Genomic DNA, 16,220 nt, shown 5'->3' with positions numbered 1-16,220 from the left:
TCGTGTCTCGGACCCGGTGGCTTAAAACTCACGCCGGGCACGTGTGCGTGCGTGCCCAAAATCCCGAGAGGAGAATGGAGGAGAAGGGATTGCGGCGTGACCATCCCCCCTGGGGGGTGATTTCTCGCTTTCTGTCTCTATGTCTCTCTCTGTCTGTCTGGCGAGCGCACGCGCCCTACAGTGAAAATCTCTCCAAAAAAAAAAAAAGAAAAAAAAAAAAAAAACCTTTCCTATATAGGTTAAAAAACACAAGGTTACAAAAATGGAAAAGTAAGTATGTGATTAATGTGTGAATTATTTGGAGAATTTTAAAGTGAGGAAAAAGAAAAATATTACCATGTAACTGCCTCAATGTCTTTTCTAAAGAAACCCTATGTGAGTGCATAGATTTGTTCTGTGAAGTATAACCACTGGTTTAAAGTAAAAACTGATAGCAGGCTTTGTGCCTCACAGCCTCTGGTTTGCTCTTAAGCATTAGCAGAGTCCTACAGTCTTGTTTGCTTTGGCTATGGACCGTAATATCAACCTGAACATTGAGATTGGGGACAGAGATAAGCAAGACCAGTGCTTATTTTTACCTACAAAATGTAAGCAAGTTTTTCTGATTTCTTCAAAGAGGAACTGTGGGGGGGAAATCATTAAAAAACACCTTTTGGGGGCCAGCAGACGGTGTAATGGTTGTTGGACTCCCACATAGTCAACTGCAGTTCAAGTCCTAGACCTGATGGTTTAAAACTCAAACCGGGCACTTTTGCATGCGCACCCAAAATCCCAAGAGGAATCTGGAGGAGAAGGGATTACAGCATGGCCATCCCACAGGGGGTGATTTCTCGCTTTCTGCCTCTCTATCTCTGCCTCTCCGTCAAGCAGACACTCTCTGTAGTAAAAACTTCTCTTAAAATACACACACACACACACACACACACACACACACACACACACATTCTGAAGCATATATAGTGTGTGGGTGTTATGGTGATGTTTTAACTGCTGTCAGAACCAGTAGAAAGATAAAGAAAAGTGCCACTCAGTAGTAAAGTATCTTCTCCAAAATCACTCATTTTCACGATAAGTTGTCTTCATGATTTCTCATTATAAATCTGCCCCGGTCATGCTCTCTCTGTGCTGCTGAAAAATGTGTCATTACACTTTTTTGAGAAAACTATTATTTAAGTCTTTCCACTTAATTGTTTTCATTCTCTGCCTGGATGTATTACCACTCAATGTGGTAGAAGTATGAAGGAAGTACTTTGAGATTTTTGCTATAGGGCATATACACTTGCTGGAGACACAGAGAAAGTGAGAAATCATACCCCAGGGGGAATGGCCATGCCAGTCTACATTCTCTTGAGATTTTGGGCATGCATGCACATACACAGTGTGAATGTCAAGCCACTGTGTCCGGGACTCAAACCATAGTCAGCTGTGTGGAAGTCCAGTGCCTTAACCACTACCCCACCTGCTGGTCCCAGAAAAAGTACTCTTAACTGGCACAGTTTGAACCTAATTGTTCAGTTATAAGGGAAACTCATAATAAGGGCATAATTTACTAGATATAGAGATATAGGTATATGCACACATTTACATATGGGTTATACTTCATTTATATTGCTTCCCAGATAAGTGAGTTTTTTTAATATATTAAAGGTGGTAGCAATCCTTCATTACAGCAAGTCTCATAATGTCATAATGTCTCTATGGTGATCAGTGATCTTTGATGTTACTATCGTTATTGTTTTAGAGTGCCATGAGCCACACCCATGAACAACTTAGTCGACAAATGTGTGTTCTGACTGCTTCACTAAATGGCCATTCCCTTGTCTCTTCCTCTACTCAGGCTTCCTTATTTCCTGAGACAAAACAATATTGAAATTGGGCTAAGTAATAACTTTACAATGGCCTCTCAAATGAAAGGAAAAGCCACATGTTTCTCACTTTAAATCAAAAGCTGGGAATGATTAAGCTAGGCCTTGTACCAAACAGCCAGGTTGTGAATGCTACAGAAAAGCCCATGAAGGAAACTCAAAGTGCTACTCCAGTGAACACACAAGCGATAAGACAGTGGGGCAGCCTTAATTGCTGATACAGAGAAAGTTTGTCTTAATAGCTCCTTACGCCAAAACCTAATCTAGAGTAGAGCCCTAACTCTTCCATTTCATGAAGAACAAGAGAAGTGAAACTGCAGAAGAAAAATTTGATGCTAGCAGAGATTTGTTCATGAGGTTTAAGGAAAGAAGCGGCTCCGGTTTTAATGTGCCCTAAAAGTTCATATGTCAGAATTTGTATTGTGACGGTATTAAGAGGACATTAATCTGACTAGAGGATTAAGAGTTGAAACCATTAGGGTTAAGGTCATCGGGATGGGGGCTCTAGGATTGAAGCCTGATGGATTTGTAAAGAGAAGGAATGAGACAGAGACAGGATATGTATGTATATGCTCTGTTCTGTTCTCGCCTTCTCACCATGCAATGTCCTACGCTGCCTTGGAACCCCCCAGTAGGAAGGCCCTCACCAGCTGTGTCCTCCCCAACTTTGGATGCCTTCGTTACTAGCCCAGCCTGAGTCATATTCTTCCGGTCTTTGTCTACACTGTCATTCTTACTGCCTTTGCGTAGACTTTTCTCTCAGCCTTGAATATATCACTCCCTTTCACACAGCAAACTAATTTATTTTCATCTCTGAAGTGTCCTTCCTATTTCAAGCAATAACTACCTCCATACCCCAACTGTTCTGCGTGTCACTTGTCAAACATATTATTTGCCTAATTTCGTTTCATGGCTCTCTCATTATTAAAGTGTAAATTCCTTGAGGATAGAGATAGGGTCTTCTTTGTTTCTGCAGGTTGCCTAGCACAGACTAGCTGCTTATCAAATGTCTCTTGAACTGAATGAATCACCAAAATGGAATAATAATAATAATACAGATTCTCAGTATCTCACAAGTTCATTGCTAGGCAAAGTAGGTACATAGGCATTGTTAGGAGTTTGTAAACAGAACTGTGCAGTTCCTCTTATACACAAAGATTCTAATAAACATCGGAAATTTTTGGAGATTTGCAACAATTTGAATACTTCAGAGCTGAGAAAAGTAAATAAAAGTAAAGGTGCAACATTGCAGCATTCAAGCATAGCTACATAAAATTAACTAGCACATACTGTAATACTGTGATCATTTCATAACCACTTCCTGATGCTTTTGTGGTAAGCTCAAATGTTAGCAGAATCTGCTTAAAATACTCTGATCCTAATCTCTCCGCACGCACAATTCTTCTCTCCAGTAAATTGGGTATCATAGTAAAAAGTAATGGTTCTCATATTTTTCATTGCATTTAGTGCAATGTAAACCTTGAATAGTAAAACTGTTGTCAGAATTTATTCGTAAGTGTATAGCCTACGCTCTGGGGAGGCACTCATATCTTTTACACTAGGCTACCATAAAGTAATTGTATTGCTGCTGCTTCATTATCAGTCTGTGAGTTATTATACCTGTAAATAAATGTGAGTTTCTTTTTCACATTTTTTGTATCTAGTATTAGTAATGCATATAATATCTATGTGTTTTGCATTATATAAAACCATATTGACCAAGGTACTAACAGATGGTTTATCTTATAAGCAGATGACATAAACTTACAATATGAAATACAGTAAATACTCTAAATGTATTTCCTCCTTATAACTTTTTTAATATTTGCTTTTTTCTAGCTTTATTGTAAGAATACAGTATATAACTCAAAAATGCATGTTGATCAACTGTTTTTGTTATTGATTAGGCTTCCTATCAACAGTGGTCAATTTGCAATAGAGTACACTTCAAAAAATCAGATTGTATGCTGTAAAGGTGTACAGTGATTAAATGTAAATTTAAAAATAGTTATGTTTGGGAGAGTCAGTTATATAGAGATTTTCAACTCTGTGAGGGGTAGGGACCCCTAACCTCCACATTGTTCAAAGGTTAACTATACTACTCAGAAATGCCTTTTTTTCCCTATATTATCACCCAGAAGTTTTTTATCTTACGTTTTATGATTGGACCCTTGGTCTAGGAGCTGGCTTACCCCTTAAATCCTTTTTGGGATGTGAATACTTCCCAAGATTTGACAGTTTTGAAGAATTTCCTGAATACAGGGAAATTCATCTGTATGAAAGAGTTAATAAAGCTCATCCAGTAATACATTCTTTCTAGTTCTTGGAAACCAGTTTGAGGATCCCTGCTATAATTTTAAAGCAATAAAAAAATTAGTGTGCCGAAAGTTCAAGATTAGCTCTGGGGATGGAAAGGAGGCTCTGTTAAATCTGCAGGTTGAAAGTAAACCTACAGGCACTCTCCGTAGTAAACTGAACTGCAGTCCTGGAAGCCATGGCCATACCCTGATTGTCTCTGGTGGGCCCGAAAACACCTGGGTGTGTGCACACATGTCTAGGATCCTGACGACCTGGAGAGCTGGGAAAAGTGGAACACAGCTTAACAAGATCTTATCGAGGATGGTCTCTCCATGTATGTGCACTGTATCATGAATAAAATATTAATTAAAAAAACCTACAAAGAAGAGAAATGACTGCATGGCCTCAGGACAGTAATGAAAGTGAACAAAAATGTCAAATTCAAGTAGGTTTCTTCTGAACCCAAATTGTGGGGGATGCTAGGAAAACCTGGATGCAGTTTATTCAAACAAGTAATTAAATATCTGAACTTTCACTAGAAATCATTGATAAAGGGGAAACAGCAGCAGTAAAACTTTGTTTTTCATCTTTGTACAGGCGGCATCTAAACTGGATACAGTGGGCTTCCCTTCTGATTCTCTTTTTGTCTATTGTGGCCCTGACTGCTGGAACTAAAACGTCACAACATAACCTGGCAGGACATGGATTTCATCATGATGCCTTCTTCAGCCCATCCAATTCCTGCCTTCTTTTCAGAAGTGAATGTTCCAGAAAAGACAATTGCACAACAGAGACATGGACTTTTCCTGAAACTAAGTGGAACGCCACAGCTAGGGTTTTCAGTCACATCCGTCTTGGCTTGGGCCATATTCTTATTATAGTCCAGTGCTTTATTTCTTCAATGGCCAATATCTATAATGAAAAGATACTGAAGGAAGGGAACCAACACACTGAAAGCATCTTCATACAGAACAGCAAACTCTATTTCTTTGGTATTCTTTTTAATGGACTGACCCTGGGTCTTCAGAGGAGTAACCGTGATCAGATTAAGAACTGTGGATTTTTTTATGGCCACAATGCATTTTCAGTTGCCCTCATTTTTGTAACTGCATGCCAAGGCCTTTCAGTGGCTTTCATTCTGAAATTCCTAGATAACATGTTCCATGTCTTAATGGCCCAGGTCACCACTGTCATCATCACAGCAGTGTCTGTCTTGGTCTTTGACTTCAGACCCTCCCTGGAGTTTTTCTTGGAAGCTCCATCAGTTCTTCTCTCCATATTTATTTATAACGCCAGCAAGCCTCAAGGTCTGGAATACGCACCAAGGCAAGAAAGGATCCGAGATCTAAGTGGTAGTCTTTGGGAGCGTTCCAGTGGGGTAAGTGTATACAAATGCTGCTTCTTGCATGTTCTCCCCTAATTCAAAACATTGATATCTAAGGGGAGAAATAATCAATACTGGTTTATCAAAGAATGTGTTGGATCCTGTGACTTTTAAAAAGCAGTCAGCAAACATTCTTTTGACCTTTGATGTTTATAAGGACTAGTGATAAGTCCTGTCAGGGTACAGAAAAAAATAAAAAGTATTCTCAAGGACTTTATGCTATAATTATAGAATACTACAGAGTCACAGACCCCAAAGATGCTTCACCAGTTATCATGTCCAGTCTCTAGTTTTCAAGTGAAGAAATGGCTAAATAGTTTACAGGCAATAAGTGAAAGAACTGATACTGGACCCATGAGATCTTGGGTCAAGTTCCTTGCTCTTTTCCACTATAGTTGAGAAGATAAGCCTCATTTATAATAGAAGTTGATTTTTTTATGTTATTACAATACATCTTGTTAAATAGAAAACCTGTTTGCTTAATCTTCCTTATAGTTATTCATAAACCACAGAGTACCACAAGGGGAGGGTTTATTTCAGTAAGAAGGCAGTTTTTCAAAGTATCTTTGTTAGTAGGAGAAAAATATTTCCTAGAAAAATGCTTCTGCAGTTATTTTTAGTATTTTCCAGTTGCTAATAATTGTTTTCAAAGTGTCTCTCAGTCATGTTGTTAGCAAACTAATAATATTTTGGAAGTTTAATTAGGGAGTTAAATATGTTTAAATAAAACATAAAATAGACCCTTCATTTTATAATTTACAATTTTCACAAACATACAAAGTATGAAATATTTTGTGCAATCAACATTTTACCCTTTGGAAAAATCTCGCATATTAGAGTTCATGGTAAAGCTTAGTATAATGCCTCTAAAGTGGTAATACAGCAAGCAGAATTTTTTTTAAGATTTATTCATTTAATTTGTTATTTTTTTTAAGTTGGCCAGAAACAGAGAGACAGAGAGAGAGAGAAAAGGAAAGTGAGAAAGCAAGCTTCCAGGTCCAGGACTCAAACCGTGGTAGGCCATGTGGGAGCCTACTGCCCATGCCACCTGCCGGCCCCAAAAACTACACATTCTGAAGATGAAAAAATCAGAAGCTTAGGTTGGATGCCCTGACCTCAGCCAGCATGTACATTCAGAAATCTCATTTTCATTAGCAGTGCCTTATAGTGCTTTTTGGCCTAATTTTTAAGTAGAAGAAAACTGAAGTTACAAGTCCTAATTTAAATCCATTTCTCCAACCTTTAATTATTTCCCCCTCAAGACCAGCAGATGGTGCTCCTTCCTTTGCTCACGTTGTTTGAACTCCCCAGGATTGGGTGCATTTCACTTCGTAGTCATCTCATTGTGCTTCTAAAAGTAACTTCCTAAGATCTTATTTAATTCTACTAGATTATATTTACATTTTAAATAATACTCATTATTTAATGAATAAGACCCTGATTTATATATTTAATAAGACATCCTAGTATATTAAAAATGCTACCTTGCTAGTTTTGTTTTAACTACTGATTTCATATGTTTCCTTTTAGGATGGAGAGGAACTGGAAAGACTTACCAAACCCAAGAGTGATGAGTCAGATGAAGATACTTTCTAATTGGTACCCAAATAGTTGGCAGCTCTCACCAACCTTATTTCCACATTTCCGTTGTTCGTAATATTTATTGTTTCACTTGATAAACCAAGAATGTTTCTAGAACATAATGTTTTTATATATATCTAACCATTCCTTAAATGGTTCCATGAAAGGCAGAGTACCCAAAGGCTAAAAATTTAGTCCTTCTACATTGGAGTAATAGTACAGAATGGCCTTGTTAATATCCTGGTACTTGATAACTCAAAAAGCTGTATTTGTAGATTATTTTACTTGCTCTTCATGGTTCCAAAAAACTTGTAATCACGTTAGCTATATCATAGAAATATGCAAATGAGATCAGTTTGCCAGATATTTATAATTATGTAGTTCTAGTCTGCATACTACAGTCTTCCCTTTTTTTTATCATTATACATGTAATCTGATTGTCTTCCAAATTCTGAGGGTCTAGAGTTAGTTGTTTTGAAATGGAAAAGCAATGGTACTCTTTCTAAAGATTTTCATTGACAGACTTTAACCTGTGGCTATATCATAGATTTGGGAGTAATGTAGTCTATGCTGAATGTTTTGCCAAAGAAGCAGTTTTCAGAATTTTAAATTTTAGGAACTCATGGAAAATTTTATTTTTATTTTCACTTTATTTTTAATAGTTAACTTTTAATATTTTCAACATCAGTAAAATTTAATTTAGTTCATAGTTGGTTCCCAACTCACCGTTTCCCACTCGTATTTTTTAAAAAGAATTATTTATTTAATTTTATTTATTCATTCATTTATTTTTTTAATTTGACCAGAAAGAGACACAGAGAAAGAAAGTCAGAAATCAAGCTGCCTGGTCTGGGGCTTGAACCGTGGTCGGCCATGTGGGAGTGTCCAGTGCCCTAACCACCGCATCACCTGCTAGTCCCCCCACTTGTATTTTAAATCACTTAAGCCATGGTGAGTTTTTTATCCTCTGTTTTTATGTGTCAAAATCATTTGACATTTCATTTAATTAATTGCTAATTACAGATTAATAATTGATAAAGACTGTTATTTGTCTTTATCTCACATCCCATTGCCAATTGTTGTGACACTAGTTTCAGAATCATAGTCGATTGTCACCAAGACTCAAAGGTCCTTTTTTTTTTTTTTTGGAGAGGTTTTTGCTATAGAGCGCGTGTGCTCGCCAGACAGACAGAGAGAGACAGCGAGACAGAAAGCGAGAAATGACCCCCCAGGGGGGATGGCCATGCTGCAATCCCGTCTCCTCCATTCTCCTCTCGAGATCTTGGGCACGCACACACACGCGCCTGGTGTGAGTTTTAAGCCACTGGGTCCGGGACGCGAACCATGGTTGACTACATGGGAGTCCAGCGACATAGCCATTATGCTAACTACTGGTCCCTCTAAGGTCCTTTTTAATAGAATTGCTTTGCAAACAAATTTTGACTTTTACTGAAATATGAATGCTGTTATTCTAAAAAAATAGGGAAGCCAGTAATAAATAAAAAGCACTTTGCCATAATATTTCTTAACAAGTACAGGATTTTTTTTCAGAATATTTTTTGCATGCTACCAATATACTCTGTTAGGAAGAGAACTCAGGTAATAGATAATTTAAAAATAAGGAAACAGAAGTGATTTGCTCAAGGTCATGCAACTGGTTGGTAATAAAAGTGTGTAGGCTTTAGCAGACAGGCCAGGATATTATACTGTAAATGTGAGCTTTTAGGTATCATTCTCATACAGCCTATACATTTCTTCTCCTCCTTCCCCCGTCATGCAGATAAATATAAATAATACTAGTATATAATCTATCTGTCATAGCCAGAATATGACTGGCAAGAGTTGGTGGAAATTTATAATTAAAATAATTATGGAACCTTATATCGGCTTTCTGTCATGTAAGATAGTATGTGAAATACTTTTTTAAAAAATGGAATGAGGTACAAAAACCCAAACAACTTTTAAAACTTTTTTTTAGTAGATCTTGACTTCTAAGAATTAAGTTACACTGCTCACCTTGTAGTCATTTCCATCAAAGTTATGTGAAACAGGGAGATTATATCTTTACGGGGAAGATTATATCTTTATGGAAAAGATTACATCTATTATGGAAAATAGGGTATAAGAGGACTTCACTTTTAGAAGGTGTAACACACACAACACTTTTTATCTTGCAGAGTGGATAAAATTACAAAAACACTCTTACGAAGATATTGCCTAAAGAATACTTTGTTTTGTTTTGTTTGTGCTTGGGTGGCTCAGTTCCTAGGTTGACTTATGAGTACCAGGTCCATCAATGCCTTTGATTCTGGCTGATTAAAGGGCTGGGGTTGGGGTCATGACATGAGACCCTGTTGAAGGTCTCTGTCTCTCTCTCTCACTCGTGAAATAAATAAATGAGTGAATAAGTGAATAAATAAGTAGAATTCATTTATTTCTTTAACTTTTATTTTATTTATTTATTTATTTATTTTTGTGCTATAGGGCACGTGCACTCTCCAGAAAGACAGAGAGACAGAAAGCAAGAAATTACCCCACAGGGGGGATGGCCACGCTGCAATCCCTTTTCCTCCATTCTTCTCTCGGGATCTTGGGCACGCACGCATATGCACCCGGCGTGAGTTTCAGCCACCAGGTCCGGCACTCGAACCATGATTGACTACATGGGAGTCCAGCTACATAGCCATTACACCAACTGCTGGTCCCAGAATTCATATATTTCAAACCAACAGAACACTATTGAGTTTAACACAAAACAGGAAAGGAAAAAGGAATAAAAATAAAGTACAGTAAACATGAAATAGGAAAGTAGAAATCAGTCCTTGTATTTATTTATTTATTTTTATTGATAGTGGGCATTTGTGCTCACCACAGAAAGAGAAAGTAACCCCCAAGAGGATGTGGTCATGTCATAATCTTTTTGTCCCTGATCTCCTCCATGTAGGATTTTGAGTATGCATGCACATATGCCAGCATGTTTTTTAAAGCCTAAGCCAGGCTTCTAACTACAATCAACCATGTGGGATTTGGCTTTCTGTGCACAGCACTTAACTACCATGCTATTAGGCTGCCCTCAGTTTATATGTAATATTAATTTAATTTCAGTGACATCAAACTGACTATTGAAAAGATGGGCCAGGGGCCAGCAGATGCCATAGTGGTAACATCATTGGTTTCCCACATGACAGACCGTGGTTTGAGTCTCAGACCTAGTGGCTTGAATTTCACTGGGTAGGCATGTGTGCATACGTGTCCAAGATCCCTGGAGGAGAATGGAGAAGGGATTGCACCATAGCCATCCCCCTTGGAGGGTGACTTGTCATTCTTTCTCTTTTACTCTTTCTGTCTCTCTCCAGTGAGTGTTCATGCCCTAAGGCAATAACCTTTGAAGGAAAAAAAAAAAAAAAAGACAGGGGCTGACTCCATAGTATAGCAGAAATACACTGCTCCAGAGAAGCCAGAAACCCGAGACTACAACATTTGAAATCCTTAACCCCAGCAAGGTTGCCCAGTTAACTCCACTGCTTTTCAACATAGTACTGGAAGTCCTAGCCAATGCAGTCAGACAAGAGAATAAAATAAAAGGCATTCAAAAAGAAAAAGAAGTGAAATTATCTATGTTTGTAGATGATATGATTATATGCATAGAAAATCCCAAAGAATCCACAGGACTCCTGGAAGTGATAAATAAGTACAGTAAAATGGGAGGATATAAAATCAACATAAAAAAATCTATAATATTTTGGGACCAGCAGATGGTGTAAGGGTTATATCACTGGACTCCCACATAGTCAACTATGATTTGAGTCCTGGACTCAAAGGCTTGAAACTCATGACAAGCGCACGTGTGTGTGTGTGTGTGTGTGTGTGTGTGTGTGTGTGTATGTACGTTCCCAAAATCCTAAAAGGAGAATGGAGGAGAAGGGATTGTGATGTGGCCATCCCCCCACGGAGTGATTTCTTATTTCATATCTCTCTGTCTCTCTGGCAAGTGCATAGGCCCTATGGCAAAAATCTCTCTCTTAAAAAAATTTATAGCATTTCTATATATGTTCAACGAACAAACTGAAATAGAATTGAAGAAAGCAATCCCATTTACAATAGCCACAGAAACAAGATAACCTAGGAATGATAAACCTAACCAAAGAAGTCAAAGACCTCTACAAGGAAAACTATGAAACACTTTAAAAGAAATTAAAAATGATACAAAAAAGTGGAAAATATATCCCATTTTCTTGTACTAGAAAAATTAATATAATCAAAATGTCAATCCTACCCAAATTAATCTGTAAATTCAATGCAATTCCATCAAACTACCAGAGATATTCCTCACAGCAATAGGAAGAAAAAAATAGGTACAAAATTTGTCTGGAATTATAAAAGTCCCCATATCACCAAAACAATACTGTGCATAAAGAGTAAATTAGGAAGCATCTCACTTCCTGAGCTCAAAATATATTACAAAGCTGCGATAATCAGAAAGACATGATGTTGCCATAAAAACAGTCAGGTAGAGAACAATATAGAGAACCCAGAAATAAACTCCAAAACATACAGCCAGCTTATCTTTGACAAAGGGCATAAGACAATCCAGTGGGAAAAGAAAATTTCTCAGCAAATGGCACTGGAAAAAGTAGACATCCACCTACAGAAAAATGAAACTGAACCCCTATGTCTTACCATTAACAAAAATCAACTCAAAATGGATCAAGGATCTAAACATAAATCTCTAACTGTAAAAACTACTGGTGGGAAACAGAGGGGAAACCCTTGGAGAGGTTGGAGTAGGCAAAGATTTCTTAAAGAAGACCTCCCCCCTCCCAAGCACAAGCTATAGTCCCAAAAATAGACAAGTAGGACAACATTAGGCTAAAAAGCTTCTGTGCAGCAAAAGAAACAACAATTAGAGTGACAAGACAACCCACAGAGCAGGAGAATTTATTATTTCATCAGGAAAGTCATGACATATTTTTCTGTTTTTCTAGGCAAAAATGCATCACGACTTTTCCGATGACCTAATATTTGCAAACTGTCACAGATAAGGATTGTTAACCAGAATATACAGAGAATTCAAACAGCTTACCCACAAATAAATAATCAATCCAATTTAAAGATAGACAAATGAGCTGAACAGACAATTCTCCAAGGGAGACAAGAACAGCCAAAAAGTGTATGAAAACATGCTCAACATCTCTTATTGTAAGGGAAATGCAAATCAAAACCACAATGAGGCGCCACTTAACCCCAGTTAGAATGGCTCAAATTATAAAAATAATAAGTACTGGCAAGGCTGTGGTGGAAAGGGAACCCTCCTACACTGTTGGTAAGAATGTAAATTATTATAACCACTGTGGAGCATGATATGAACTTTCCTCAGAAACCTACAAATAGAACTACCATACAGCCCAGTAATTCCGCCTTTAAGTATCTATCCAGAGGATACGAAAACCCTCATTTAGAAAAATAGTTGCACACCCATGTTTATTGCAGCATTATTTACAATTGCTTGGACATGGAGTCAACCCTGATGCCCAAGAACAGACAAGTGGATTGAAAAAATGTGGCACATGTACTCTATGAAATACTACTCAGCCATTAAAATTAAAATAAAATAAAAAAAAGACCCTGACATAAAAAGTGGACAAATGCAGAAGATTTAATGCTAAGCAAAGCAAGCCAGATTATGAAAGACAGGCATTATATATATCCCCACTCAGTATATACTGAATGTCTGCACTCAATAGCAGAAACTGAAAGATGGGAAGATAATAGCAGGGAGGGCAACTCTCAATACTAGAGACAATGTGGGGGCATGAATAACAGAGTGGGTACTGGGGGAAAGAGGGAGGAGATCAGGAAAAAACATATTTAATATACACAAAAATGAAAAATTATGCGCTAATGATAGTGTATATAATCATGCCTTTGACTTGATTAATACTATATTCATGCTGGGAAAAAAAAACATGTACTCTGTAAAGATGCACAGTGATTAAATATTAATTAGTTAATTAATTAGAAGATATTGTGAAGGATTGGAAAGGCCAAAATCTGATGGGGTTAACATATATTGTTATATTTATCCCTAAGTACTTTCTGTGTGTGGGTAGTTTTAAATAGAACTTTTTTTTCAATGTTGAGAAAAAGGATGTTTTATTTTGACTTTATCACAAATTATAATATTATTTATAAAAGTTGTATAAACATAGGCTGGTCATCTTTAAAGTCTCAAAAAGCCAAATATTAATATAAAGCACAGGAAATAAACTTAATTGAAAAAAGTTATAAAATAGTTCTTCCATGTTATGTGGAATCATGGTAATTATTACCCAAGACAGTATCAAAGATAACACAAATGCAACAATTCCATGGTATAGTGGTGAATGCTCTGAACTGTGAATCCAAAGATAGAACAAGAGATGCTTGGTCTGAAACGTAAATTCAAACATACACTATGTACAATATGGATCAAAAGGAAAGCATATCTGCCATTTCTAACAGCAAAAAATAGTTGCAAATGTTGTATTCTTCAAAAAAAGAAAAAAGCACATTCAGGATAAAATGTTGGACAGTCTTACCAACCAGACCACCTTTCAGGCTAAGCTTTCAGGGTAGGTGTAAAGAGCAACAATAAAGCTCTACATGTATAACTTATGGTTTGCTATTAAACCAAAGACAGTACTTGTAAAGTTCTCAAATCAAAAGCAACAAGTGATTCTTTATTAGGATTGGTGGGAATACCTAGTATTATTTCACAACTACTACAGTATGTTACTTCTCTGACACAATTGGCACAGACCCAGGCTTGCTGTGTTTATGACGATTCACTTCCTTTTGTCGATGAGCTTTTCTCACGATGCACTGCTCCTGAATCTGGCTGTAGATAGATTTTGATAGATGTCAATGATGAGCAATACATTTTATTTGAGTATGATATTGAAACTTCCCTTTTAGCTTCTGGTTATAACCCTTGGCTACTCTTTCTCATGATGTAATCACACCCAGTTTTTCAGAAGTACTAGCTTTCCACGGATGAATATTCATTTCATCAGATCCACATACAATATACTTGCTGTCAGAAGTCTATTTGACACAGACTACATGCTGTGTTCATTTTTTTTTTTTTGGAGAGGTTTATTTATTTATTTTTTTTTTGCTAAAGGGCGCGTGCGCTCGCCAGACAGACAGAGAGGGACACAGAGACAGAAAGCGAGAAATCACCCCCCAGGGAGGATGGTCACGCCGCAGTCCCTTCTCCTCCATTCTCCTCTCGGGATCTTGGGCACGCACGCACACGAGTCTGGCGTGACTTTTAAGCCACCAGGTCCGGGACACGAACCGCGGGCCACTACGTGGGAGTCCAGCGACATAGCCATTACGCTAACTGCTGGTTCCCCATGCTGCATTCATTTTGAGTGATAGACTTCCCTGCTTCAACTTTTGTCCACAGAAAAGCTTTGAATAGATTGTCAAAACTAGCAGACACAATCTCTTTCCCAGAGGGAGAGCAATCTACATCAAGCACTGCAGATACCTGATCCATATGGACCATCAAGTGAGGGTCCAGTGCACACATATTAAAAGTATATATGTTGTAATCTTCATTTGCTGCAGTAAAAATAAAAGCTTCCGTAGGGTTCCAGTAGATAGTATTTGTTCTCATGTCTAAGATAACATTTTTCAGAGAAGTAGCTTGCCTCATATCACATAATACTATATTCTGGTCAGAAGCACAGCTTCCCAAGAGAAATGTCTCAATTGGGTTAAATTTAACACTAATTGCACTGTCAAATCCCCAGGTCATTGAACATATAGAATTGGTTTTTTTGTTTATCCCAGATGTCTAGTTGCTGTCCACATGTGGCAAAAACAGCTTCTTTCCAGTGGTGATCAATTCCAGTATGCACTGTCTTTCCTAATATGATATGCAAGGGCTCCTCCTCTTCTCTATAGTCTGGTCCATCCATTTTCCACTGCTTCATAGTTTTGTCACTCCAACTAAGAAAAGAAGTCCCACCAAAGCGAATACACATTCCTGTACAAAATCTTCATGTGCTTGTACTGTTGGGGGACATTTTCGTGTAGTCAGGTTCCAGATTCTAACCTCTTCATTACATGCATCAGAGGAGATAGTAGACAAGCTCTTTAGATGCTTTGCCAAGCAATTGACTCCATCTCAGTGACCATGCAGAGAAGCAAGGAATGGTTTTGAAAACACCCGTTCCAGTTTGATAGTATTTAGAGCTCTTACATATTCTTAAGGGACTTCAAAAGAATGTAAGGTAGGATCATAGTTTCTTGGAACTCTTGATAAGTCCAACTTGGTTTCAAGGACATAGTAGTCTGGGTTCTGGCTCAACATCTTCACCTTCATTTCCTCTCCACCTCTCCAAGATTTTCCTAAATAAAAAACAATTTTTTGGAGAGGTTTTTGCTTTAGGGCACGTGTACTCACCAGAAACAGAGAGAGAGAGAGAGAAAGTGAGAAATCACCCCCCCGGGGGGATGGCCACGCTGTAATCCCTTCTCCTCCATTCTCCTCTTGGAATCTTGGGCACGCATGCACATGCGCCCAGCGTGAGTTTAAGCCACCGGGTCTGAGACTAACTACGGTCAGCTACATGGGAGTCCAGTGACAGCCATTATGCCAACTGCTGGTCCTCTAAAATTTTTAAAAATTGTTCTCAGTTGCTGATATATAAAAGTACGTTTTAAAATATTATCTTTTGTCGATGCAATTTAAACATATGCACACTTAAAAAAAAAAAAAAAAGAAAAGGGAGCCAGCAGATGGCCTAATGGTTATTTTCTGGACAACCACGGTTCAAGTCCCAGACCCAGTGGCTTAAAACTCATGCCGGACGCATGTGTGTGCATGCCCAATATTCAGAAAAGAGAACAAAGGAGAAGGGGTTGCAACATGGCCATCACTCCCTGGGGAGTGATTTATTGCTCTCTGTCTTTCTTTGTCTCTTGTCTCTCTGGTGAGCACGTGCACCCTATAGCAAAAATATCTCTTTTTTGGAGAGATTTCTTTGTTTTTTTTTTGTTGTTTTTTTTTTTTTTTTTTTTTTTTTTTTTTTTTTCTTTTT

At 37.8% G+C, this 16,220-nt stretch overlaps 1 protein-coding gene and 1 pseudogene across 4 annotated transcripts in view; one reads left to right on the top strand and one right to left on the bottom strand.

Annotated features, from left to right (window-relative positions):
• The window catches only part of SLC35A5 (solute carrier family 35 member A5), a 48,345-nt gene that overhangs the window by 17,489 nt on the left and 14,636 nt on the right, over nucleotides 1-16,220 (top strand). For 3 of the 4 annotated variants that reach the window (XM_014590385.2, XM_006155121.3, XM_006155122.3), the window contains exons 6-7: nucleotides 4,761-5,541; nucleotides 7,078-8,159. In XM_014590385.2, the coding sequence (XP_014445871.1) occupies nucleotides 4,761-5,541; nucleotides 7,078-7,143 (847 nt within the window). In that variant the 3' untranslated portion in view covers nucleotides 7,144-8,159. Of the gene's footprint in view, nucleotides 1-4,760; nucleotides 5,542-7,077; nucleotides 8,160-16,220 lie in introns of those variants that run through there. The other variant, XR_335534.3, reaches the window with a different exon arrangement.
• Nucleotides 13,793-15,543, bottom strand: LOC102502127 (DDB1- and CUL4-associated factor 13-like; annotated as a pseudogene).

Source organism: Tupaia chinensis, unplaced genomic scaffold (genome assembly GCF_000334495.1).
Source record: "Tupaia chinensis unplaced genomic scaffold, TupChi_1.0 Scaffold000437_1, whole genome shotgun sequence".
Taxonomy (NCBI): domain Eukaryota; kingdom Metazoa; phylum Chordata; class Mammalia; order Scandentia; family Tupaiidae; genus Tupaia; species Tupaia belangeri.
The sequence above is the reverse complement of the archived record's forward strand: the minus strand, read 5'-3'. Positions and strand labels throughout refer to the sequence as shown.